At 40.7% G+C, this 27,848-nt stretch overlaps 1 protein-coding gene across 2 annotated transcripts in view; it reads left to right on the forward strand.

The window, feature by feature from the left end:
• Positions 1-11,367: 11,367 nt before the first annotated feature.
• The window catches only part of MTUS2 (microtubule associated scaffold protein 2), a 402,576-nt gene continuing 386,095 nt past the window's right edge, over positions 11,368-27,848 (forward strand). For both annotated transcript variants that reach the window (XM_056108589.1, XM_056108597.1), the window contains exons 1-2: positions 11,368-13,779; positions 22,795-23,035. In XM_056108589.1, the coding sequence (XP_055964564.1) occupies positions 11,563-13,779; positions 22,795-23,035 (2,458 nt within the window). In that variant the 5' untranslated portion in view covers positions 11,368-11,562. The remainder of the gene's footprint in view (positions 13,780-22,794; positions 23,036-27,848) is intronic.

Here is a 27,848-nt window from a genome sequence, read left to right on the forward strand (position 1 = left end):
AGATCTCTGTTTCCTCAGTTCCTTGTTCTTCTGAGCAATTCCTTTCATTTGGTCTTTGTTTTTAGTTTTGGGGTCATATCTGGTGGTGCCCAAGGCTTACTCCTATCCCTGTGCTCAGGGATCACTCCTGAAGGTGCTCAAGCTCTCTCTGGTCGTAGGGTGCTTCCTTTAAACAGCATTTTTTAGTGCACACTGGCTAGCTTTTTCCACCATATGTACATTAGATTCCTGTTCCTTCAGAAAGTTGAAGTTTCTTTGAGAATTGGGGCTCCTCCTTTGTTTTTTTTATTTCCTAGTTTTCTTTGTACTTTCGTTTTTATGTTTTTGAACCATACCCCATGTCCTTAGGGGTTACTTTTGGCTCAGGACTCAGGCTCAGGGAACCATATTGGCTGCCGGGGATTGAACCTGGGTGGCTGCGTGCAAGACAAGCACCCCATCCAGTCAAGCCCTCTTTGTACTTTTGTTTTGGTTCCAGACGTGCAGAGTGTTTTTGCATTTTCTCTCTATGTGATCTTACTTCTCTCACCTTCTTCACCTGTGCGGTTTGTTACAGTGCGCTGAGGGCAGTGGGTATGAGAGAGTATGGTAGCTTAACTCACTCTCTGTTATCAGCCTTACCTGTGGGATTTTGCTTAGCCACAAACTCTCACTAGACTGCAGTTTTCCTCTAAAACATCAAGATTGGACTAATGTCTTTGTGCCTTTTCACCTTGAACACTCAATAATCCTGTGACTAGTTCACATTCAGTAAAGAATTAGCCAGATTGCCAAATTAGTAAAGATTTGATTATGCCACTGTATTAACTACTTTGAAAAATGTAGAGTGCCTGTATGTATTGGAAATAATCCTGGACACTGCAGATCAGAGTCAAACAGGGCCAATTATGCATATCCTTATGGGACCAATGTAATATTGGGAGTAAAGACTCTGAGCATTTGGGCTTTAAGAAGAACTGGGAAAGGCTGGGAAAATAGCACAAAGGAACTGTGACTTGGAAGGATAAATCTGAAGAGGGCACATTTAAGCAGAAGCTGGAGATGTGCAGTAACAAGCCCATGACCAACCCACAGGAAGTCCCCATGGTTGGAACAGAAAGGAAAAGAATTGTGGGAAGAGGTTAATGTCTAAAACGATTACACTGGCTGCTATGTGAATGGAGAATAGCACTTTAAAGAATCAAGAGCAGAAATCTAGCGCTACCATATCTGTAAGTGTCTGACATGGCAGATAGTTATGGTGATGGAGGTTAAGAAAAGTGGAATGGCTGCTGATGAACTTTGGAAGTCTTTGGAGAGCTTTTGCAGATGAATTAGGTGTGGGTTAAAGAAAAACATCAAGGAAGCTCTCTATTTTTTGGTTTGGATGATGAAGAGAAACTTACGGAGGGCCAGGAACTGGTGAAGTGTGGTGAGAGATAAGCAAACGGTCCTTTATATGGCTCTGAATACCTAAAAATAGAAGGACATCATAATATCTCATTTCTATTAATCAAACCTGAATTTTGGAGATAGTATTGTCATCTGTGTTTGTCATTAAAGATAGTAATTCAAAATAATCTCACTTTCAATATAGACAATGATAAGAAAACATCACGGTCACGGTCCTCCCATTGTTCATCGATTTGCTCAATCAGGCCCAGTAACGTCTCCATCGTGAGACTTGTTGTTACTGTGTTTGGCATATTGAATATGTCACGGGTAGCTTGCCAGGCTTTGCTGTGTGGGCGAGATACTCTAGGTAGCTTGCTGGGCTCTTCGAATCGAACTCGGCTCGGCCAGGCTGGTTGTGTGCAAGGCAGATGCTCTACCACTGTGATATCACTCCAGCCCAAGAAAACATATAACTAGCAAAATGTCATATAAAATGGCACATAATCATACTAGAGATAAGTAAAAACAAAATACAATGAGATTTTTTTAACCTTTAAGCATTAAAAAATACAGTTTTGCTAAGTGAAATGAGTCAGAAAGAGAGGGACAGACATGGAAGGACTGCACTCATTTGTGGAGTATAAAATAACATAACACGAGGCTGACTCCTAAGGACAGCAGATACAAGGGACAGATAGATTGCTCCATAGCTGGAAGCCTGCTTCATGAGCAAAGGGGAGAAGGCAGCTGGAATAGAGAAGGGATCACTAAGAAAAAGATGGCTGGAGGAATCGGACGGGATGGGAGATATATGCAGAAAGTAGATAAAGGACCAAACATGATAACCTCCAGGGTCTTTATTGCAAACCATAATGCCCAAAAGTAGAGAGAGATTATGGGGAATCTTGTCTGCCAAAGAGGCAGAGGGAGGGTGGGAAAGGGAGGTTATACCAGGGATATTGGTGGTGGGGAATGTGCACTGGTGGGGGAATGGGTGTTTGATCATTGTGTGATTGTAACCCAAACATGAAAGCTTGTAACTATCTCACGGTGATTCAATAAAATAAAAAAAAAATACTGACAATCAAATGGAAGTTTTGTTTGATAGACTAAGAGAATGAATTGTGGGTTCAAATTCTAACTCTTCCATTTGTTTTCAGAAGTGATTAACTTCACTTTTAATAAAATGGAATAATAACAATATCTGGACAGTCGATTATGAACTAAATGTAGTACAACTTTTAGACAATGCTTGATTATGGTGAGTGCTCTCAAGTGTGTTAATGAAATTAAATTTTAGTGTTGAGTAAACATTAGCCAATTAAAACTGGTTTTGAGGACTAGGAGGTTTGACAGGGTTAGAAAGCACATGTCTACTGTATGTGAGGCCCCAGATTCAATCCCTAGTACAACATGGCCTTTTCCCAAGAAAGTAACCCTGGTGACCCAGCACTGTTGAGCCGAAGTACCACTGAGCCCAAGCACTGAACCTTCAGTCCCACACCTCAGAGATGGCAATGCTGAGTGTGACCTGAGCCCTCTGGAGCTCACCTGAGAGGAAAATCAAAATGTTTTTTAATCCTTACTATGTTTCAGCTACTATTCTAGAATCAAGGGTATACAATGAGCAGAAGAGCAGGTTTTGTAGGATCAAAGAAGGTAGAGACTAAATAAGAAAAGAAGCCCCCAAATCAGCCTCAAAGCTTGAGATGCACGTTATAAATGGTTGTTTCTCAGATGGGCAGTCAAAGCCCCTGGAAGTCCCCAGGATATTGCACAGGGACCACAGGTGGAAAGTCTCACAAATGCAAGGCCAAGGAACAGACTAGAGAGCCAACTAATAGGACAGGGGGACACAGGAAGGAAAAAAGGTCAGAAAGGAACTATGGTCAGAAAGGTTGACCAGAATTGCTCCTAACCCCTGTATTATCTTCCTGGCACCATTACCAGGTTTTCTGGTTTGGGGGAGCCATGCTCGGTGGTGTTCAGAGCTTATTCCTGGCTCTGTGCCAGTAATCATGCCTGTTGGTACTTGGGGGGGAAATATGGAGTTCCACGGATAAAATGGGGGTTAGTCATGTGCACAGCAAGTGCCCTACCTGCTGGACTGTCTCTACAGTCCATGAGACTATTCTCAACAGAGTGATCTCATGTCCAGTTCACACCTGGTGGCATGACATTTTGTCTGGCTTAGTGTTTTGGAACTTCTAATGTATTCTGGTTTCATATAAAAACTTTTTGTGAGTATTTATAGTGGCATTAATTATAACAGCCAGATCCTGTAAATACCTCAAGACTCCTCAGCTGGGGTCGGGGGGAGGCTGGATAAAGCAATAAGTGTTCCATAACACGGGATCCTGTTTAATCATGGAAAGGAGAGAGCTACTGAGAGATGAATCTCAGATGTTCTGTGCCCAGGGAGAACAGTGGCACATTGTCTAGTTAGAATTAAGTGATATTCTGGGAGAGGTAAAATTGTATGAACAGAAGTCTGGCCATTGATTTCCAGGACTGGGGCTTTGAAGAAAAACTGACTTACCAAAAGGCTTGATGGGAGGGTGTTTCAGAGCTCGTGAACATGTTCTGTGGCTCAGTGGTAGAAATCACAGGATTGTGTGTGTGCCAAGAATTCAGAGCTGCATGGTATAAATGAATGAATGTGTAAAAATACTTTAATTAGACACTATATAATGACATCTTAATAAGACATTAGAAATAACTGCCAAGCAGAAATACAGCACAAGTGATGAATGGTAGAATTTGAGTCGTGGTGTTGGGCAGCATATACTTTTACTGAAGTGTGAGACAGTGCTCCTGAAATGGAAACTTACAAAGTACTGTAGACCAGTGAAAACCATTTAGAAAAGTGTTCTGATTTGAATGAAAAAGAATAGTCTTTGATAAACAGTTTTGAGCAAGAAGAGAAACAGCAGTAAATGGAGACAGAGTAGGGATAAAATGAAGAGAGGCACTTTAAATTTTTAAGTGAGCAAGATAGTGTTTATAAAATGGAATTCTTTTTTAATTTTTCAATTTTGTTTTCATAAAATTCCTCACAATAATTGATTACATCCAATATTTCTACACCAATCCCACTACCATTACACCTTCTGACCACCATTATTTTGAATTTTCCCACCACCACTCAAGCCTCCCTCACAGGCAGATACTAAATAATTTATTTTGTATTGTTTGTTATGAATAGTATGAAATGGTGTGTCTGTGTGCTCCTAGAATTCTGAAATTTTAAATAATCTGGGGTCAGAAGAGGGCGCCTGCTGCTCTCTTCCAAGATTCGTTTGTGAGTCTTTGGATCCTGGCCTTCAGTTCGCATAAATGGCACTCAGAGGCAGTTCATGGGCAGGACTGCCAGAAAACCAGAAGAGCAGGGAGGTGGGAGGAGGTGGCCCATTTCCAACTTCATGAAGTCTGGAGCTTTCAGTCACAGGTGCCACATACCTGGATTTCTCAGTGAATTCATTCTCTGAGTGGGGGACTTGGAATGAACCTGTGAAGATCGACTGTGAGCTTGGTGGCTGTTGGGTTCAGGAGGTTTGCGGCTGAGGAAGTTCATTTGGAGTAGGTGGAGGAACACACCTGCCCACGTCCAAGGTGCCCCAATGAAATCAGCCTGGCAGAGAGTGGGAGACATTTCTGCAGTGTGCTACTGTCTTCTGAGAGTCCAAAAAATGGAATTTTCTAGAAGGACATGAAGGGAGAGCAAGAGAGGAAGTATATGTTCAAGAAAGAATGTGGCTCCTCCAGAGTGGAAAAAACAAGCAAAGAGATATAGAAACAAGCCAGTAAGATACATGTTCAAGGGAAAATACAGGCTTGAAGAGCAAGCCAAATTCTGATTTTGTTTCTTTTGTTTCTTTTGTTTGGTTATTGGTTTTTTGGGTCATACCTGGCAGTGTTCAGGGTTTATTCTTGGTTCTACACTCAGAAATTACTCCTGTTACTGCTCAGGGATATGGGAGGCCAGGGATCAAACTCAGCCGCATGCAAGGCAAGCACCCTACCAACTGTACTATCTCTCCAGTGAAGAGGAGCACTTCTATTATGACGGGGATGTGGATTTATTCCATAGATAATCATGGAATTAGCCCTGGTATGGGAGTAAGGGCATAGGAGGTATAACTGTGATTCAAACCAAATTGCTACATGTTCTATATGAAAATGTAAGCATGTGCACATCTTTACACAGTGATTCTACTCTTGGGAATATGACTTAAGGACACTTGGAGTATGAAAATAATAAACATGCATCTTTTAAAGAAAGTTTTTGTGTCACTCCAGGCTTACTCCTTGCTCTGCACTCATGGATCACTTCTGGTTAGGATTGGGGGGATTCATTTGGGGTGTTGGGAATTGAACCCATGTCAGCTGTGTTTTTTTTTCTTGCTTTTTGGGTCACATCCAGAAATGCACAGGGGGTACTCTTGGCTCTGCACTCAGGAATTACTCCTGGTTAGTGCTTGGGGGACCATATGGGATGCTTGGAATTGAACCCAGGTTGGCTGCTTGCAAGGCAAACACCCTACCCACGGTGTTATCGCTCCAGCACCAATCAGGTGTATTTAAGGCAAGCACCTTATCCTTTATACTATCTCTCCATTCCCAGACATGCAACATTTTTATGTGGAGAATTATTTTAAAAGACAAGATCTGAACATTTCTTAAAATCTGACAATAGGGGGATTAGAAAATAAATTATGGCACACTGGTAAATGTGACCATTGAAATGATTAAGTATTTATTACATACAGGGAAGTGGGAATGATCTGCAAAGTGAAAAATGGAATCACTGAACTCATTCCTAGAGTGTAAAAATGATCTGAGATATTGTACATTAAACTCTTTCTTGGGTAGGGAGCATGATGTATTTTGGTATTTTTCTTTCTCTCTGTACAATAAAGATTTATTTCTCTTAAAACAGTGTGAATGTTTATATTTAGAGAAAATAGATATTCAAGATTAAAATAAAACAAAATAATTATTAAACATAACAGGCAAAAAATTGTTATATTCCTTGAAAGACTTATTTTTAAGTAATTGATTTGGGGGGTGTGCCACACCTGTTGGTGCTTGGGGGCTACTCTAGCCTATTTACGTGTAGATTCTTTATCACTCATTTTACTCAAAGTAGAATAAAATAAATTAGTTTCTGCTACTTAAAGTGTAAGTGTGTCTTTGTGCCTCTGTGTGTAATCCTTTCCAACTGTGGTCCTGTGTATGAGATCTGTCTGCCTCTTTGCAGATAGATCAGGAAAGTAAAGTGGGCTCTGAAGAGCTGTAGTCCTTTATGTTATTTGGTACATGTTCACAGAATTCAGTACCACAGATAGCGACATTGTCCCTGAGCATGGATTAACCATTCCCCATCCAATGAATCAATTTTTAACCATGTTGTGGGGAAAGTGAAATTGTAAAGTTAATTTTGTTCGAATGGCTTCAAGCTTTAGAATACTTATAATTATGCTTGCTGAGAATAAAAATACACAAAATCAACCAGGAAACCTGGCTACTCCAGCAGATGAATACTTTGCTATGTAAATTTCTGTACATAATTTCATATAATAAGATTATTATGTGGTGGATTTTATGGATCTGACAATATGCTTCCTCAGTAAAAATGTGAACTATAGTTTTTCTGCATTATCATTATTCTTACCATTAACTTTTGGGTTAATGCCATACATTCTCTCATATCATTTATTTCCCATGGAGGATAATTTATTGCATGGCTATAGTTGGATTTGGTTTTCTTTGGTAAGTAACTTCTACTTAGTCTAATGGAATTGCACTCACATTCAGAGATACGGTTCTGAAATATTTATATAACAGTTCATTACTGATAAAGTGACAAATTCATTAAACAACAGAACTTGAATCAGAGGAAGGCTAGACAGAAGTATTTTTCATTCTTTTAAAATCACCATCATTTTTATTCTCCATAAAATTCTCCACATGGAGATGGGGAGATAATACAGCAGATAAGGCACTTGTCTTGCATAGGGCTAACTCTGGTTTGATTCTTGGCACCAATAAGGTCCCCTGAGCCCCTCTAGGAATTATCCCTGAGCATAACCAAATTAAATATTTTCCAACCTTCCTTTTGTTTAAATTTTAAGTTAAGTTGATATAAAATTACAAAGTTTATAAATAAAATGACAAATATCAGTAATCACTCCTGGATATTTTGGAGAAGCCCTCTTGGATTAGAGGGAAGAGATTATCTAACCAGTTACCCATTTGAAAAGGGTAGCTTTACAATCTATGTCTTGAAAGAATAGGAAAAATAAAGCTCACAGTATATAAAAAGAGGTGTAACTATTTAGTTTTTTAGAGCTCAGTTTTAAAAATTGAAAAATTGCTTTATCCCAAGTGCCTTCACATTAAATATAGGATAAGGAAGCATGTGAGTTTTAACCTTTAACCTACAGAACTTAGAGGAATTTTGGGGGGTTTGTTTGTTTGTTTGTTTGTTTGTTTTGGGCCACACATGGTGGTGGCTTACTCCTGGTTCTGCACTTAGCGATCACTCTTGGTGATGCTTAGGGACCATATGAGGTGCCAGGAATCAAATCTGTGTAGGCCGTAACTAAGACATGTCCTACTACTGTTCTGGTCCTTAAACTTAAACCTAGAGTTAAATAATAGGAATGAGGGAACAAGACACATACATGTGTGTATGTATTTATTTAGTTATATAATTTTAAAAATATGCCAGAATATTACCTAGTATCTTCCCCATGGTTTTGTGGGAAGAAATGAAAAGAAATTGGAGGAAATGCTTCATGAGATCTGCTTCAAGCTCAGAAGGTAGAAGAGAGTGTATAATTTCATAAGTAGATGTATTTTAAGTAGAAGAGCAAAGAAGTTTGGAAACAAAAACTTTCAACAGTTATCAAACCTTAAATGTAAATGAGACATTTGGCTTTAGTCTGTCATTAAGCCAGGTGAATTAACAATCCTGTTCATAGATATGCCATCTCTGCCATATACTGAGTTTATCTTTATCTGAGAAAGAGAAAGTACAATGTACTTTCCTCTTCTTTTTTTTAAGACAATATGTTTTTCTTTATTTTAATAGGATATAAGAATTAGGTATTTTTTATGGCTTTTTGGCTTTTTTTCCTGCAAAACTTTGTGTCCAGAACAAACATGACAACAGGAAATTAAAATACAAAATGGTGATGAAATTGTATAGGAGCATCTAGGTATTACCAGTTTGCTTTAATTATTCAGAAAAAATAGATGCAGTCAGTGAAAAAGTTCTAGATTAGATAGTCAAACTATTATCAGATGGCCAATTAGGGATGGCTGAAGATGTGTCTGTTGCTAGAGGTGGGCATCATTTGTGGTGGTTGTTAGCTAAGAGATCATGCAGTGCTTGTATCACATGGCAATTAGCCTGACAATAAACTTTTGCTTTGTTTTGCATTACCCCTGGTGGTTGGTGTAGTGTTGGACTTATGTACGATAAGCTATTATTAATAATATTGTAAACAATTTTTTTTAAAAAAGTGAGACTCTAATCTCCCTACGTTAAAAAAAGCATTGGTTGTTAATCTCAGTTTTATAATACGAAGGTAAGGACTTGTCATCATTTGATACTACTTATTTCTTTGATTTGTTTCTCTGTATATCACATAAGAGTTAGATGATTGCCTTGTTGAGTTGGGTGGGAAGGAAAGTGTGGACTACAAATTATGTAAGGTCAGTGGTTGAGAATCTTATCATACAGGTGGTGGTGAGGTACAAGGAAGAAGAATCTGGTAATAGGAAGAATAAAGACATTGTGGCCAGAAAAGGGGAAAGGATAGTAAGTCAAATAAGTTTGGGAAACTCTGGCCTTGAGAGTAAGAAGGTCAGTGATCAATGCTCAGTAGTGTGCCACATTGGAATAGCCTCCATCCTTTTATTTAAAAACGCCACCCAGAGGGGAAAGGGTGTTGGTCCCTTCCGCCTTTTTCCCTCTGGAAAGAAAGATGGCAGCTGCTTGGGAGCTTTGTGGAAAGCCAGGTATGAGCCAGTGGTGATGGGGCGACTGAAACCTCATGGGAAGGGGGGCGTTCCCGGCTCGTCCCTCATGCCCTACCGAGGTCACGAGTTGCCCCCCATGAGCAGCTCTCTGGCACGGCCATGGCTCCAGAGCACAGAAACCAATCTTATAATTATCTGACTCTCAGGAAATACTTCCAGGGTTAATAAGTAAAATACCAGAAATCCAAAATCGTGCGGCCCGTATCACAGCCGTGCGACATTGGTTGATTCTTGTGACCAGCTGTAGAAAACAAATTATTTCACAATGCCTTTTCAGCATGTCTGATTTGGGGGTGTAAAGTCTAAATAATAATGGTGCATCTTTTATCGAAACAATCTAGTCAAAGTAGATAGAGTGTTAACTAGAATTCATTTGCCTCACAGGCATTGGGAGGGTTGGGGGGGTTTATTGGGGTTCATCGTGATGAGAAATAAGTATTGGTAAAGGGAAATGTGTTTGATATTTGCATAACCGAGACTTAAACCTGAACTTTGTAACTTTTCCCACAGTGATTCAATAAATAAATAAATTTAAAAAAATAAATAAAAATGCCAAACCCATTTACATGTTGCTGTTATGATAGAATAGGATAACTGAGATTTCCTCATTGCTGTTGTTTCTTTTTTTATAGCCATTCTCTCTTTATTAGTTGTAGATACATACTTTCTTTTTCTGAACCATTTGAGAGTTACAGAAAACATGTCAAAAATCATACTATGCCTAAAATCACAGTTCTTCTAAGAACAAAGTCTGTCTCAAAAATATCTCAATATTATTATATACCCCAAAAGTTAACATTGAGCAGATGTCTTTACCTAATATGTATTCTGTATTTAAGTCTTTGGTTTTTTCAATAATACAGTTTGATAAAGTTTTTAAAGTTCTAAATCCAGTCAAGAATCTTGAATTGCATTGCATGGAAGTACCCATAAGTTTCTTGAAATCAATATAGGTCATTTATTTTGTAAAACATTCTCAATTTAAGTTAATCTTATTTTCATGATTAATTTCAAATTGAATGTGTATTTAGTAATGTGAGACACTGAACAAAGCTAATCTCAAGAGCACATGGTATAGTTTTAGTTTTTGATGTTAAATTTGGCTAAGTGATTAATATGATATCTGTTAGATTTCTCCATTGTAAGATATAAGTTATAAAAATATAAAAAGTATAAGTTATAAAAATGATGTAATTTGGAGAAAAGCATTTTGTTACTCTATACCTACTGTGTTCCAATAATGTTTCCCCCATTGTTTGTAGTAACCGTTGGTGTCTCTCAAGCAATAATTTTTGCTGTTGATTATAAAATGGTGATTTTTGCTGTTGTTTATAAAATGGTGATTTTTCTCATTCTATAGTTTCCCCTATACTTGATGATTTTATTCTGTGAAGAGCCTCTCTATTTTTTCTATTTTTGAAATCTGTGTCCAGTATAAACTTCTGAATTTTTAAGATTTTTATTATCCATTTAGAACAATCATTTTTTAAAAAAAATTTATTAGTGAGACACCATGAGGTACAGTTGTAGACTTACAAATTTTGTGCTTGGGTTTCAATTATACAATGATCAAATACCCATCCCTCCACCAGTGCCTATTTCCCACCACCACGGATCCCAGTATCCCTCCCACCCCCCAGCCCCTCATCCCACCCTGCCTCTGTGGCAGGGCATTCCCCTTTGTTCTCTCTCTCCTTTTGGGTATTAGAACAATCATTTTGGTGTCTCAGTTTTTTTTATATTCAGACAGCAGGGTTTCTTATAGGAAAGGCTTTGAAGAAATATATGCATTGAATGACTAAAAAATATTAAAGTGATGAATGAATCTGTATTTATCATGCTATTTTATCCAGAGAATCTCAATTTGTTAATCTAATGTGATTGTATTTTTATTTCTTTCTAGGTCTCATGGATTGACTCATTCTATAAGAACCTAACATAACTTATCCTGCTGTTATGTCAAGACAATGCATAGATTGAAAATCATTCTGGAAATGATGACAGCACTATCACCATGTGACATTGTCAGGAGGCAAAAGGCAGCTTGAGAATTTCCTTTGGAGCACATATCTGCTTGAAGGAAGCCCTTTCCTATCTAATAAAACTGCAGAGCACACAGCCCCCACTGAAGGGTGAACAATGAGCATCCCAGCAGCTCCCAAGAAGTGTTACACTCAGTTGCGGGACAACAGAAATGGAGCAAAAAATAATAATGAGAGCCTCCTAAGCCTGGGAGACACAAATGCCAATGAGATCATGTTTGAGGTCGCTTCCTCTCATGATAAGTCTGAGAAAGGCAACCTGACTGATGAGATTGGAAATGCAAATTCAACTGAACAAGAAAGCAGTATCCTTTTCAACAAGGAATTTCACCAACTTCAGGGCTTTGGGAAGGGATCTCTGGCTGGCCCCACTGACCTGAAAGATTCTAAATTTGCACTGCCTGGTCAAGAACACAATGAAAAGCACATGATTGAGAGAGGCACAAATATCCTGCAACCCCCTCACAGTAGTAAGGGATTGAGTCTGTCAAGTCGGAGGACTCTGATGGGGGAGGCCACTCCAGAGGTTTTGACCAAGAGGGATGCTGATCTTCTCTGGCATGCTCCCAAGGACAAACTGGCCAAGACCCTTGACAATGAGGAACTGAGAAGACATTCTTTGGAAAGAGCATGCAGCTCTGCTGTTGTTGGGGACATGCTTGTGAGGGAGCGTGTTGGGAACCTGAGCCACCAGCTTCCTCCTCCCGCACCCCTGGAGTCCCCTCAAGCTATCCGTCCTGTGTCCAGTGGTGGGGAGGGACCCCAGAAGACATGGCCAGCTCGTTCTTTGGGGGCAGCATTGCCTGTAGCCGAGAGTACCTCTGAGGGAAAGAGTCCATGTCAACCTAAAGCAACTACCTCAGAAGCCAAGGAGACCAGCACCTTAGAGGTGCAGATGGAGGGGGGATGTGTCCTGAAAGTTGGTGATGAGAGCACACCAGACTCTGCCCATCCAGACCCAGCTCTGAATTCAGTTTGGGCCTTGAAGGAAAGCCCAAGTCAACCAGAAGCACAATTAGAACTGGGAAAGGCAGAGCCCACACTGGAGCGGAAATGGGTTCCATCCAGGACCATGAAGGGACTGAGGCCAGCCCACACAGAGAGTTTGGAATGTCTTGAGGAGGGTGTGTTATCTCTTGAAAGAAAGGCACCAAATGTGGCAGCATACCATGAACCCGCGGCTCGGGGGATGCTGAGTGCTCCCTCACATACTGGGCTCCCCAACCCTGGAACAGGGAAAGGAAGAAGTGAACTTGGAAAGAGAGCGGCCCAGGGTGTTGGTGAGGAAGAGACTCTTCAAACTAGCCCCAAACGGAGTCTTGCTTCTGTGGTTGCTGCTACTGATCAGCACGTAGGCCGAATCCCACCAAGCACAGCTAGGAAATGGGGTGAAATGGAACCCAGCAGCATTGCCCCAAGTGATGTTCCTGTAACTTCTCTTCCTACCAATCTAGTAAATGGCAGATGCATAGATGTTGGTGAGGAGAGAAGGATTGACAACAGCGCTCCAGTTTCCACGTCAGATCCTTCTCTTGGAGCTGTCAAAACTGGGGTTCCAGAGCCCCTTGATTCTCAGAGTAGCAGCAGAGAAGCAGAGGAAAATAAAGAGACGACTTCATCAGCTGCTCAATATGGAAGCCTTCTAGAAACTGCTGCTAAAACTGAAAGCACCCCAGGAAGGGCAGAGCCTCTTGTCCCAGCACCCCTGCACCCAGAGTCAACTGGGAATGTGACACCCCAGCCACCACTATCCAGCAGCACTTCTCAGAACTTCAGTGTATTGGATGTGGACACAGGATCATCAACGGTTGCCACACTTCCCACTGACTCTGCACAACTGTTGAATACGTCCCTGAAAGTGCCTGAGAAGAACGCCCACTCCAGTGAGTTCTCCAAGCCTGTCTCCGCACATCCTGAGGACAAACCTTCCTTTCTTGAGGGAATGGAAAATCATCTGGCTGAGAAGACAGAAGAGGAAAGGACAGACCCCAAGCCCATCATTATGCCGAAGCCCAAGCAGGTGAGACCCAAGATCATCACCTACATCAGGAGGAATCCTCAGGCCCTGGGCCAGGCAGACACTTCAGTAGGACTCGTTCCAGTGGGCCTTCCTTATGACCCAGCTACATGTAGCATGCCTCTCCCCAAGGAAGAGAAGCCTGCAGAGGGTGACCTGAAGCCACCTGCCAGTCTCTATGAGAAATTCAAGCCAGACTTGCAGAAGCCAAGGGTGTTTGGCTCTGGATTGATGGTGTCTGGAATCAAGCCCCCAGGACACCATCTCAGTCAAATGAGTGAAAAGTTCTTGCAGGAGGTAAGGAATGCCATTGGGCTATAATCTATTAGTTGAATAACTGAAAAATTTTATTTTAATGTAAATTCAGTGAATTGTGGAAAAAACATCCTCTTGAAACAATTGGCATATTTTGATAGATAAACTTTTATCACATGGATATTTATAACTAGAGGAGATTAGAGACAAATGAACCTTTTTAGTGAAAATAATTTTTATTGAAAGAAGTAGAGATGTGAGGGAAGAAAAAGAGAGAAATAAGTGTTCAAGACTGTTTTTGGGAAGGAACTGACAAAAATTTTTTAATATTTAAAAATTTTAAATTTTTTAAAATTAAATATTAATTTTTAAATATCATGTCCCTTCAATATTATGTAAGTCTTATATAAGCATCATTATAAATCTATATCTTTATATACTAAGGAAAGTAAGTACATTTTTAAGTTTGAGAATATAAATTCTAGTAGTAGTAATCTCACCTCTTGATTTGTTTTGAGATAACGTGGTTTACAACAGTCCCCATATTATCGTCTTATACTTGCAGTGCTACTTCACCACTAGAAGCAATAACCCTTGACCGCTGTCTCATTTTCTCCTCTTCCCACGTATGACCTTTCTTTAAGATAGGGAAGAATTGAATTTTTTATTCAAGGTGAAAAGGAAAATTCTATAATAAGGTAGAAGACATGATAAATAATTCAGAGTTCCAGGGCTAGGTTAGGGAAAAACAAAATAATTGGACATCAGATTTAACTTCCAGCAAATAGTGCTCTTAGTAAATTCCCAGAAGGAAGTGACTTTCCTAACTGCACAGCAGCAGCAGAAGTGTGGAAACAGGTTAATATCTCGTTTCTGCTTCATCTGTTTTTTTTCTCTCTCTGAAGCAAATTTATGTTATATTGAAAAATCAGATATCACATGCTGGGATTGTGTGTTGAGACTATGGTATTTTTCAGTTTAAGTAATAGATTTTGTAGAACTTTGCAAACCCGCTGATTCTCTCATCACTAGTCAGAAATATGAAAGGAATGCTGTATGTAGTCCAGATTCCTGATGTAATCCTTTTATTTTCTTTATTTTTATTTAATCATTGTGATTTACAGAGTTATTCATAGTTTAATTTCAGTATATAATTTCCCAACACTGATCCCACCACCAGTGTCAGCTCTCCTCCAAAAACTCCCTTAGCTTCCCACCAAGCAGCCTTCCTCTTTGACAGGAACATTTTCCGGTTTTGTTTAATGTAGATTGGATCTTATGGTTTCAGTTTTATTGGTTATGTGGCTCAGATATATAGTTAAATAACATGACTTTACCACCAGTGTTGCACGGCAAAGCCTGGCAAGCTCCCCGTGACATATTCGATATGCCAAACACAGTAACAACAAGTCTCATGATGGAGACGTTACTGGGCCCACTCAATCAAATCAGTGAACAATGGGAGGACAGTGCAGTGCTACCACTAGTGTGTCTGAGGGTCCTACACCCACCCCTGTTACCCTTTATCCACTTCTCTTTCCCTTTACCCCCTTCAGTTTCTTTGCTTCCTTACCCTCATTTTCATAGTCCAGGTATCCTCCTTTTAGTGCCTTGCTTTCCCTTGCCCTTGCTATTCTTTTTGTTTTGTTTTTTCTTTGGGGATGGCCACACCTGGTGGTGCTTGGGACTTAGTCCTGGCTCTGTGCTCAGGGATCACTTCTGGTAGGCTTGGGGTCCGTATGTGGTGTCATGGATAGAACCTTAGTCAGAGCTCTGGCAAGAGCTCTACCTAATGTACTATCCTGCTCCTCTTGCCCTTGTTATTCTGTATACCACATATAAGTGAGTTCATCTGGTATTTGTCTTTATTCTTCTTATTTCACTCAACATATTTTATAGTTCCATTCAAATTGCAATGAATTGCGTGATTTTAATGCTTCCTTACAGCTGCATAGTATTTCATTTCATTATGTCCGTCCTGGATTTCATTGTGCACAGTTCTATGGGTCTCTATTAATTTTTCCAAATTGGTAAAGTCAAATAATATATTTATATAATTTATCCAAAAGAAGGGCTGGAGCGATAGCACAGCGGTAGGGCGTTGGCCTTGCACGCAGCCAACATGGCCGACCCGAGTTTGATTCCTCCGCCCCTCTCGGAGAGCCTGGCAAGCTCCCCGTGATGTATTCGATATGCCAGACACAGTAACAACGAAGTCTCCAATGGAGACGTTACTGGGCCCGCTTGAGCAAATCGACGAACAACGGGAGGGCCTTTACCTTACCTCGAGCATCCAAAAGAAGCAAGGTATTTTTATTAAAACCATACTTTTATTAATGTACTCAATTGTATTTTTCTAAAGCTTTATCTACAGCATAAGTATCAATAAAAATTGACAAATATAATAGTCAAAGTAGTATGTCAGAAGGAATAGCACGTAGAAATAAGGGAATGTTAGAGTTCACTGTTCTAATAAGGTTACTATTTAAATTTTTATATTTTTAAATATTCTATCATATTTAAAATGTGTTTATATGCATGTGTACATGTATATAATGTGTCCATCTGGCAAATTTACACTTGGATATATATATGTATATATAATGCATTTGCTTTTATGTAGAAAATATTTCTTTTAGCTCACATGAGAAAAGAGTATTTTTTTCCAAAGGGCTGATACCATCCTGATGGTGAAATACGTTATGTCCACATTCAGTTCCATCACCAGACAACTAGGTGGTAGCCATAATTTGAGAAGCACTGTGAGTTTTCTCTGATGTCAGAGTATGAGAGTGTAGCTGAAGCAACCCCTGGAACATAGAGATCTGGAAGGATATTTTCTTGCTGCTTTTGTGCCTGGTATAGTGTTAGAACACTGGTATAGTATTCTAGAGTCTGCCTCCCTGGCCCATGCTTGGGGATCCTTGTGATGCAGGGAATTGAACTCAGGAATCATGTACATTACTCTCTGAGCTATCTCTGGTCTGGGTTAGCATTTTATAGGAGACTATTCAGTTTTCCTCTCAGAGTTGGTTTAGATGCATCAAAAATCTTCAGTGACAAATATACTTGTGACTACAAAGGTTTTATCATCATACTGAGATAGATCCATCATATGAGGAGAGTCATATGAAGTTAGATGAGTGTGCATTTAAGTTAGCTTTAATGTTTAAATAAATGCACCTAATAATTTTAGAAACCAGGTGAATGGAAGAAAATTTCAAAATAAATATATTGTTCAAGCAGAATTCCTCCTCAGTTGAGACCACTTCCCACTGAGAGTAATTTCATTTTCATGCATATGAAGGACATAAACATTAGAAACTAAAAAATAAAGTGTACGGCATTCTGAGTGGTCAGTTAAAAGGAAGGCTAGAGTGATAGTACAAGGGACAGTGCACTTGCCTCGCATGTGACTTACCCAGATTTGATCCATTTGGCACTACCCATGGTACCCGGGCACAGTCAGGAGTGTTCTCTGACCACAGATCCAGGAAGAAGCCCTAAGCATACTGGGTGTGGTTCAAATAATTTTTAGAGGAAGGTTAAATCAGACTGTTTCTTCTTAACACATTGCTAATTCTGCAATTGGTGTTAATTGGTAACAGCCACCAGATAGTACATGCCTGCATGAATGTATTAAATCCCTTCAGATCTGCCCAGGTCCCTGAGGAACAGACTGAAGCCTTCAATATGTCTTACCCTTTAGGAAGTGATCAGCCTGGCTATAACCTCCCTGCCCTCCTTGCCTTCTTGGACCTTCCTCTGCTGTCTTTAGAGCAGGCGCACCTGTACAGAATGTTCTTCACCCAGGTCTCGAGGAATCTCATCTCAGCCAGGTGCTTAGAATCCTACTCCCCCTTGCTACTCTGAATTGTAGGCAACCTTCAAGCCATAGCCACTTTCCCACCTCCTCTCCTGAGAGAGACTGTTGAGGTATCCAGGGCTCCATTTTCTTTGGCAGGGGCTCATTTCAGTTATGAGGCTGTGCACCATCCTATTCCCAATTCGTTACAGGGGGACCCTGCCAAAGGTGTTTGACTCTGGGAAGAGATTGACCGAGGAACCTGTGTGCTGACAAGGGAGGAGACTTTAGGGGGAAAGGATGCTGGAGCCCAGAGCCACAGGGTGAGGGACCCAGCGAGGAGGCTGCTCTGCCTCATGGGCCGAGCGCAGTCTGGGGTTTCTTAGGGAACTCATTCCTGAGGGTCATAGGTTCAGTGTGCTTGATTGTGCCCCACTTCGGTTCCATTTTCGGTTCCATCAAGAATCCTACCGGAGGCAATGCAGCTCTCAGTCAGGATGGAGTCTAGTGTGAGTTCTGGGAGTCTGGAAGTCCTGCCAGGCCTATTATGGGATGTGGCCTGCCTCCTGGGCAGTTCTGTTGGACAGTTCAGTTGGGTCCCTGTTTAGCCTCTGACATTCTATTATGAGTGAGCAATATTCTATTCTATTTTATTCTATTATGAGTGAGCAAATGGGAGGGTCTGTCCAAGAGTGAGTGTTTTGGATTGTTTTGGGTTATGGATCCCTTAACCAAGGAGCTTCTAACATAGTAGTCTTCAGTGAAGGCATGTTCTGGCCAGAGTCTCACTCACAATGTCCCAGTGGTTACTTTGTCTCTATACACCAATCTCTGTGCTTGGTTCCTGTGAGTCTTTCTCAGACTTCTGTGAACTAAATTATCTGAACCTTTCAGGCTCTTAGTCAAATGGGGAGATAGCCGCTGATCCTTCCCAGGGCTGCAGATACCAAAATCAGCTCATAGCATCACTGTGAAAGCAGTCAGTTTAGACAGGATAGCGCCTCCTCAGAATGGCGGAGGTCTCCTGACAAGCAAGCTCCTGGAGACAGTGACAATGAGAACTAATCCCTGGGCTGGTTGCCCTCCCTCCCTGGTCCCAAAGCAGGCCATGCATGTCCCTGAAGTTCTTTAATCTGCACTTCAAGTAATTTGGTGTCCCCAAAAGATCCCCTAGATTCATCTCTGCAGAGATATTTGAGAGAAACTATTTGGTTATCGAGACCAAGATTATGTTATTGTTTGCGGTCATTTCCCTGTGATCCTTGATTTTTTACTATATTGCTTCTGCCACAAAATATGGAATATTTTCCACATAATATGCAAAAGCCTTCCTTCAGTATTTTCTGTTGTTAATATTTGGAAGTCATTCCAGTCTCACAGAGATTAGGGAGAGAGGGCACATTCATGGGGGCTTTAGCAGTTGCAAATTTTAATACTACTAGCAGGCTAATTTCAATACTACTCTTTAGATGAAAATAGAGAGTAGATTGACCAGTGACCATTGGTCCTAGAGCTGCAATTGAATGTGACCTAGAAAATCCTAGCCCGTGTACAGGCTGAAGATGGGTATATCTGAGGCACACGTTTTAGCTTTTGGAAGAATTTATTATGTCATCAGAGACAAATCACCCAGCAATGTGGTAGACATTGAAGCCACTGAAATTATTTATTTAGGCCATTTTTGAGTGATGGCATGATGGGTTTTGATCCCTGGAAATGATTCTGTTGTGAAGAGTCCAGTAATTACTGAGATCAGCATCTTGCAGTCCTAAAAACTTGACAGATGTATGTTAGATATGATAGTCATTTCATGAGAGCACCTGCTAAAAGCAATAATAAGCAATGACACTAAAATTTAGAACTAAAATTAAAAATAGAGGGAATGTGAGTATAATAGAAAAGCCATAAAGATTGATAGTGGGAGAGTAAGTAGAAAATGGTAAAATTTTTATCAGAGAGCAGATGTAGAATATTCTTTGACAGGAATATAATTTTCTTGGCCTGAGTACAGGCTATCCATTATAGAAACCATGCATATTTTATAGTGTGATTACAATAAAAATTTAAAGGCATAATATTTTGTTTCAGTAATGTCAATTTAAGAATTTTGTGTCTTCTTTAACATTAAAGGAGTATCAAATTGAGGGTTTATCTTTTCAACAGCTTGGATCGAACCCATTAAAGAATATAGCAATGATTCCTGAGTAGATAAATGCCGACATATAAAATGTATTATGACTTAAAGCAGAGTTGGTTAACAGATTGATATTTTCACGTGTGGTCTAAGACAATTATTTTATTTTAAATAAAATATATCCTGGGTTCTCTTACTATTTCACTTTTAATCTGAGAAAACATTGATACAACATGAACAGGCTTTTTGAACACAGAATTGATTACATCAAAGGTAGTTGTAAGTTGTTTTCTTCCCACTTGTTATCTACAAAGAAACAAGCACTGTGTTATTAAATTTAAGAAAAGTAACCTGATTACTATATATAATGAATATATATTGATTTAGGTTATATAGTGGGTGCTATTCCAGATGCTGTGAATTCAGCAGGCAAGGCTTTACCCACGACCTTTTATTTTTTTAATTTTTTATTATTTTATTTTCTTTTTTTATTAGTGAAACACCATGAGGTACAATTATAGACTTACAACTTTTTGTGCTTGGGTTTCAGTTATACAATGATCAAGTACCCATCCCTCCACCAGCGCCCATCCTCCACCACCACGGGTCCCAGCATCCCTCCCACCCCCCATCCCCCCCATCCCACCCTGTCTCTGTGTCCTTTTATATCAGTGAAACTTGCTCTAACCTTCCTGGGAACACCTCCTTATCACTTAATCACTTAACTTCCCGTTGGTCGTCGATTTGCTCGAGCGGGCGCCAGTAATGTCTCCATTTGTCCCTGTCGCGTGCTAGTGTAGCCCAATGGCATCTGTTCGCTCCGGGAACATGAAGGGCCTCAAACCGATCGTTCATGATCTTGACGAAGAAGTCTGACCATCTGGTAGGTGGGCGGCCACGCAGTCTCTTGACATCCCGTGGAATCCAATCAGTAACAGCTCTAGTCCAACGGTCGGTCGTCTTTAAATCTAATTAAGTGACCAGCCCATCAGATTTTCGACACCTTGGCAAATGAGACAGTGTCCCTGATCCTTGATCATCGACGGATGTCAGAACTCCGGATTCGTTCTCTCATTTGAGTGAAACGTGATATTCTAAGCATAGCTCTTTCTATTCTTCTTTGGGAGACCTGAATAGCATTCTCATCCTGTTTGCGTAGGGCCCAGGTCTCTGAGGCATATGTTAATGCAGGAAGAACAGTGGAATCAAAGAGATGTGCCCAGAGCCGGAGGTTCTTCGTCCTCTTAGCTATTTCTTCGACGTTCTTGAAGGCATTCCAAGCCGCTCTCTTCCTCCTGCGCAGCTCGGGTGCCAGGTCATTTGTCATGTTGACCTCTCGACCTAGGTACACATAGCTGTTGCATTCGGAGATGGTCGTTCCATTGAGAGCGAATGGGGCGTCAGGAACAAGGCTGTTTCTCATAAACATTGTCTTCGTAAGATTCAGCTGTAGTCCTACCTTTCCACACTCACGGTCAAAGTCGGCCAGCATTTGTGCCGCTTGGCTGATGTTTGGTGTTATTAAAACAATGTCATCAGCAAAGCGGAGGTGGTGTAGTTGCCGACCATCTATCTTCACTCCCATTCCTTCCCATTCCAGTCGTCGCATGATGTTCTAGAGGTTGGCACTGAAGAGTTTCGGTGAAATGGTATCACCCTGCCGCACCCCTCTCTTGACATCAACGATCACTTCTTTGTAGAATGGTGAGATCCTGGTAGTGAATCCGCAATACAGCTCACGGAGGATCCTGATGTATTGGGCTTGAATGCCCTGATTGGCTAGGGCTTCAATGACCGCTTCCATCTCAACAGAATCAAAGGCCTTCTTTAAATCAATGAACGTTAAGCAGAGCGGCATCTTGAACTCCCGAGAAACCTCAATGAGCTTGGTTATCGTGTGGATATGGTCGATGGTGCTGAATCCTTTGCGGAACCCTGCTTGCTCGCATGGTTGTCCTTCATCTAGTGTTCTGCCAATCCTATTCAGGATGACTCAAGTGAACAACTTGTAGATGACAGACAATAGGCAGATCGGGCGATAGTTGCCAATGTCATGGATGTCTCCCTTCTTGAACAGTAGTACGGTCCTGCTGGTTTTCCATTGGGACGGAACCTTGCATTCAGACAGGTAGCGAAACTTGCTCTAACCTTCCTGGGAACACCTCCTTATGGGGGAATGGAATTAGGGGAGATAATGTGCAGTCTCGTGTTCTTCATTATCTAAACAGATTGTAGAGTCCTGAAAACATGTTTTCCCCCATTAACTTTTTGATTCTTCCAAATAACCTTTTTCTTACTCATTAAAAACTGCTTATTTTATGTCCTAAGTAACCTAGTAAAGACTTAAGTTGGCGAAGTTCCTTATTGATTTGTCAAAATATTGGAGGCCAGACACACATGCTAGGGGAAAAGGCAGCTCAGATAGAGAAGGGAGCACCAAATAAAGAGTGTTGGGAGAATCCTCCCAGAATGGGAGAAGCATGCTGAAAGTAGACTATAGACCAAACATGATTTCCACTCAATGCCTCTTTTGCAAACCACAACACCCAAAAGGAGAGAGGGAACAGAGGGGAATGCCCTGTAACAGAGGCAGGGTGGGATACTGGGATCCGTGATGGTGGGAAATGGGCACTGGTGGAGGGATGGGTATTTCATCATTGTATAATTGAAACCCAAGCACAAAATTTGTAAGTCTACAACTGTATCTCATGGTGTCTCACTAATAAAAATTAAAAAACAAAAACGTGTGTTTTTTTTAAAAAAAGAATAATGCATGTTTACTAAATTCTTTTAGTGTTTTATTAACATCATTTACTTATAGTTGGCTGTGTAAAACCCAGTGAATTATAAAGCAATCACTTTTTAAAGTTTTTAAAGCACTTTTTAAAGCACTCCAAGTTCAGTGCTTTTAATCTCCCTTTAAGAAGTAGTTCTATTGGGTACTAAATCAGAGAGTTCATGTGGTAGTGTTGTCAACTTAGACGTGAGCATGTGGGGCTCAGAGAAGAGAGGTGGGCTGTGCTGCAGACGAAATGATTATTAGGGGTACTTTGTTCTGAACTTGTTCAGTCTCACCTGATGCCACTAGATTCTCTGAATTTCTAATAATTTATCCTAGGTTACAGAACGCCCTGGAAAAGAAGAATATTGCTCTCCTGCCTATACTCATTATGAAGTTCCTCCAACTTTCTACCGATCGGCCATGCTCCTTAAGCCTCAACTGGGATTGGGTGCCATGTCCCGTTTACCATCTGCCAAAAGCAGGATTTTGATCGCAAGTCAAAGATCTTCAGCCAGTGCCATCCACCCACCAGGACCCATAACAGCGGCGGCCACTCTCTACAATTCCGATCCTACAGGTAACCCACACAACAGGTGCTGTTCTTTCCTGCGGCAACTTTCAATAGTGTCATGGGAAACTGTGGTAACTGTCTGAACTCTCAGTTCCATAACCTTTTAAGAGGAGCTCCGTTTTCTTTGCTTTACCCGCTTATTTTCAGAATATTGTTTGCCCTTTATTTTATTTTTATTTTTTGATTGAGATTCTGTGATTTATAATACTGCTAATGGTGATTTCTTCTCTACATAATTCCAACACCATATCCATCAGCAGTGTACCTATCTCCCTTCCCAAAGATCCTTATGCTGCTCCCTTTTAACAACTGCCACCCCCCCGGCCCACACACACAGAAACTCAGTTGAGTGGATCTGTTCTTCTGTTGTGTTGCCTTTGTCCCTTTGTTGCTACCTTGCTGTGTATCCTTAAGCCCCTTGTAGGAAAGAGCTCTTTCTTTCTCTTTTCCTTTCCTTCTTATTTGCCTCACTCAGTATAATACCCTCCAATTCCATTCGTGTTGTGGCAAATTGTGAAATCCTAAATGTTTTTTTCAACCCAAAGCAACTTGGGTTGTAACTTGTTAAATAACTGACAATAAAGTTTATTTGTTTTGATCCATGTAATCATTGTTAATTTTTTTTAAATAAAACTATTGTGATTTACAAAGTTATTGATAGTTAAGTTTTAGGTATATAATATTTCAACATCAATCCCACCACCAGTGTGAACTTCCCTCCAAGCAGCGTTCCCATATTCTCTCATTATTCCAAAACCCTCCCCATTCCTGCCTGTCAACTTGACAGGTACATAACAAAATAGCAGTGGTTGTAGCTTAGATCTCATATGTTTTGAGTTTTGTTGTGTCTGTGTTTTGGATATATGGCTATACTCACCCATATCATTACATAATTTGGAAGTGACAATATTATTTCATTGAAAGAAATCATTTCATAATTTGGAAGTGACTAAAGCCATAGTGACAATACAGATTATAAGCCACAGTATAGTAGCGATCTGAATTTGCAGTTTCATGTTCTTTACTCTAGACAACATCGTTAAACTACCTATTAAACAGATCCTACTCTTCTGCAGCATATTTATTTTATAAATAAGAATAAGACCAAACCCCCTGCCTTAGAAAAAGGATTGGTAAACGTAAGTGGCTAAGTGTTTTTTATTATATTTTTTATTTTTTAATGAGTCACCATGATGTGCAGTTACAGACTTACAAACTTATGTGATTATGTTTCAGTCCTAAGATGATGGAGTACCCATCACTCCACCAGTGCACATTTTTCACTAACAATGTTCCCAGTATCCCTCCCGCCACCCCCATCCCATATTCCCCACCTGCCTCTGTAGCAGGCACATCCCTTTTACTCTCTCTCTCTCCTTTTGGGTGTTATGGTTTGCAGTGCAGGTATTAAGTGGCCAACATGTTTGGTCTGTAATCTGTTTTCAGCACACATCTCCCATCACGAGCAAGCACTCCAAGCTTTATTCATTTAGTGGTCCCTTCTCTATCCCAGCTGCCTTTTCACCCAGCATGTGAGGCTAGCTTCCAAGCCATGGAGTAATTCTCCTGGACCTTACCTCTATTACCCTTGGGTGTTAGTCTCCCATTCTGTTACTTTATATTCCACTAATGAGTGCAAACATTCTATGTCTGTCCCTCTCTCTCTGATTCATTTCACTTAGCATGACACTCTCCATGTTGATCCATTTATATGATAATTTCATGATTTCATCTTTTCTAATAGCTGCATAGTATTCCATTTTGTATATGTACCAAAGTTTCTGTAACCGGACATCTATTTTCAGGCACGTGGGTTTTTAACAGATTATGGCTATTGTAAATAGTGCTGCAATAAACCTACAAGTGCAGATGTAATTTGTATTATATTTTTTTGCATCTCTGAGTGAGTGAGGGGAAAAGAGTGGGAGATAACATAGAAAATGAATTATGGCCAGATCACATAGGAACTTAGAGAATCTATCGAGAAGGTTGGCTTTTAACCCAAGAGCAGGAAACACTAACATATTAAATCATGATCTGACTTCCGATTCAAGTTTTATAAAGACCAACTTGGGGAGTTTACATAGGATAGAATATGCAAAAGAAGAAGTGGGAAGATCAATTAAGATCAAGTACACTTGCAGAGATACAAGTACTGTTAGTTAATAGGGAAAGGGATGGAATTGCCGGAATATGTGTGTGTATGAGATATTCAGATATATACAATAATATTGGATATTAAGAGTAGTTGACAGGGAGAGATGAGTGAATAACTTCTAGAATTTTGGTGTGGGTAGCTGGTTGGATGATGATACAGTTTATTTAGATGACTGATTAGCCTGGGAATGAGACATTAACCCTGGGAGAAAGAAAGAAAGAATACCTTTTGAAAATCCTACTATAAGCAGAGGTCAAGTTTGGAGATGAAGTTTGGGGCTTCACTAAAATGATACTCAAGTCCAGTAAGTATAGTTTGAAAGCAGGAGGCATCCCAAGATGACTCCATAAACCCCAACATTCAGCACTCTAGTAAAGAAGCCTGTGAAGTAATCCAGGAGAATGTGATGTCTTAATTGCCAAAATAAGTAATACAAAAACAGTTGGAGGATGGAGAGGGCATCAGTGAATTAGATCACATGACATGATGTATTTACACAAACAATTTAAAAGAAATAATGGGTGCAAGGATGTGACTTATGTGATAAAGCACATGTCTTGTATAGTTAGACCCTGAAATTTGATCCCTGGTACCATATGCATAGCCCAGCCCTGCTAGAAGTGGCTCATCCAGATCCTTGAGCACTACTCATATTTGTTTGAATTTGATATCGGTTCTCCCACAAAATGACTGTCTGTACTTTCAATGCACATACGCTGGCATTGGATGAGTCCATCAAGTATGACATCATTGGTCTGACTGAGATGAGAAAGCGTCAATCACATCATGCTGTTTTTGATATTGGGGAAGAGCTGTTCCTCAGAACATGCGAAAAAAGAGGAGTCGGTGGTGTTGGTGTCCTTGTCAACACGAACTTGGCCATAAACATTGATTCATTTGAATGCCTAACAACCTGAATCGGACGATTACACTTGAATAGATGTGGATCACTGCTGGCAGTTTCTATCTTCGTTGTCTATGCACCAACATCCAATTATGATGAAGGAGAAATTGAGAAGTTCTACATGGAGCTGGAGAAGTTCTATAAAGAAGACCACACCTTCTACAAGATCATTGTTGGTGATTTTAATGCCAAGATAGGATCAAGAAGATCAGCCAAAGAACTCCACATCGGGACCCATGACCTAGAATGAAAAGAACAGGGTGAGAGATTGTCTGAGTTCATCATGTCAACCAAGACCATCCATGGTAACTCACAATTCCAGAAGGCCGAATCTAAACATTGGACATGGGAGTCTCCTGTTGGACGGTTCCACAATGAAATTGACCACATCATATTCAATTGACGGTCTTGCCTGACCGACGTCGCTGTTGTTCCAAAATTCCAAATGGGATCGGACCACCGTCTACTTCGTGCAAAATTCTGCTTCACAGAGCAGGGAGAAAGGGCTGCAAAGTTTAAGAAGAGAACTCCCAGAACGACCACCAACTGGGATCTCTTTGGCACTATTGCAGAAACATGGGAAGATGCCGTTGTTGACAGCATTGACGAGGAATACGATCGACTGGTTCAGCACCTCCTTGATTGTACAAGGAACACCAAGAGAGAGAGATAGCCACAAAAAGATGACTGTCTTCAAAAACTCTCGAACTCATTCACTAACACGGCTTGGCGCAAGCCTCAGGCAACCGCAAGCGAATGTCTGAGCTTTCAAAGCAGTGCAGAGAAGCAATAAAGGAAGACCTCAAAGAGAGAAGAGCAGCAGTGCTGGCAGATATGGCAGAAGCTGGGAAAAGCATTCTCAACACTTGCCTGTCCTTCGCCAACTACAAGACCAAGATGACTGCTCTCTGATGTCCTGATGGATCTATCACATCTTCCAGAAGGGCAATGGAGAAGATTATCCAGACTTCTACTCGGATCTCTTTGATAGCCATGTCCACCTGCCCACATACCAAATTCTGCAGGATGAATATGTTGTTCCCAACAGTCTCCCTTCCGAAATCCGACACACCATTTCATTGGTAAAAAACCGAACAGCACCTGGCCCAGACAAGGTCAGACTCGAACACCTGAAGAACCTGCCGTCAGTACTCATCAATACACTGGCTCGGCTGTTCACACGCTACCTGTCTGAATGCAAGATTCCATCCCAATGGAAAACCAACAGGACTGTACTACTGTACAAGAAGGGAGACATCCACAACATTGGCATCTATTGCCCGATCTGCCTGTTGTCTGTCATCTATAAGCTGTTCACTCGAGTCATACTGAATAGGATTAGTAGAACACTAGATGAAGAACAACCATGTGAGCAAGCTGGTTTCCGAAAAGGACTTAGCACAATCGACCATATCCACATGATAACCAAGCTCATTGAGGTTTCTCAGTAGTTCAAGATGCCACTCTGTCTAACGTTCATTGATTTAAAGAAGGCCTTTGGTTTTGTTGAGACTGAAGTGGTCATCGAGGCCCTAGTCAAACAGGACGTTCAAAGTCAATACATCAGGACCCTCCATGAGCTGTATTGTGGATTCACTACCAGAATCTCACCATTCTACAGAGAGGTTATCATTGATGTCAAGAGAGGGGTTTGGCGGGGTGATACCATTTCACTGAAACTTTCAGCGCCACCCTCGAGAACATCATGCAACGACTGGAATGGGAAGGAATGGGAGTGAAGATGGTCATCAACTACA

The sequence above is a fragment of the Sorex fumeus genome, unplaced genomic scaffold (assembly GCF_029834395.1).
Source record: "Sorex fumeus unplaced genomic scaffold, SorFum_2.1 ptg000008l, whole genome shotgun sequence".
NCBI lineage: Eukaryota > Metazoa > Chordata > Mammalia > Eulipotyphla > Soricidae > Sorex > Sorex fumeus.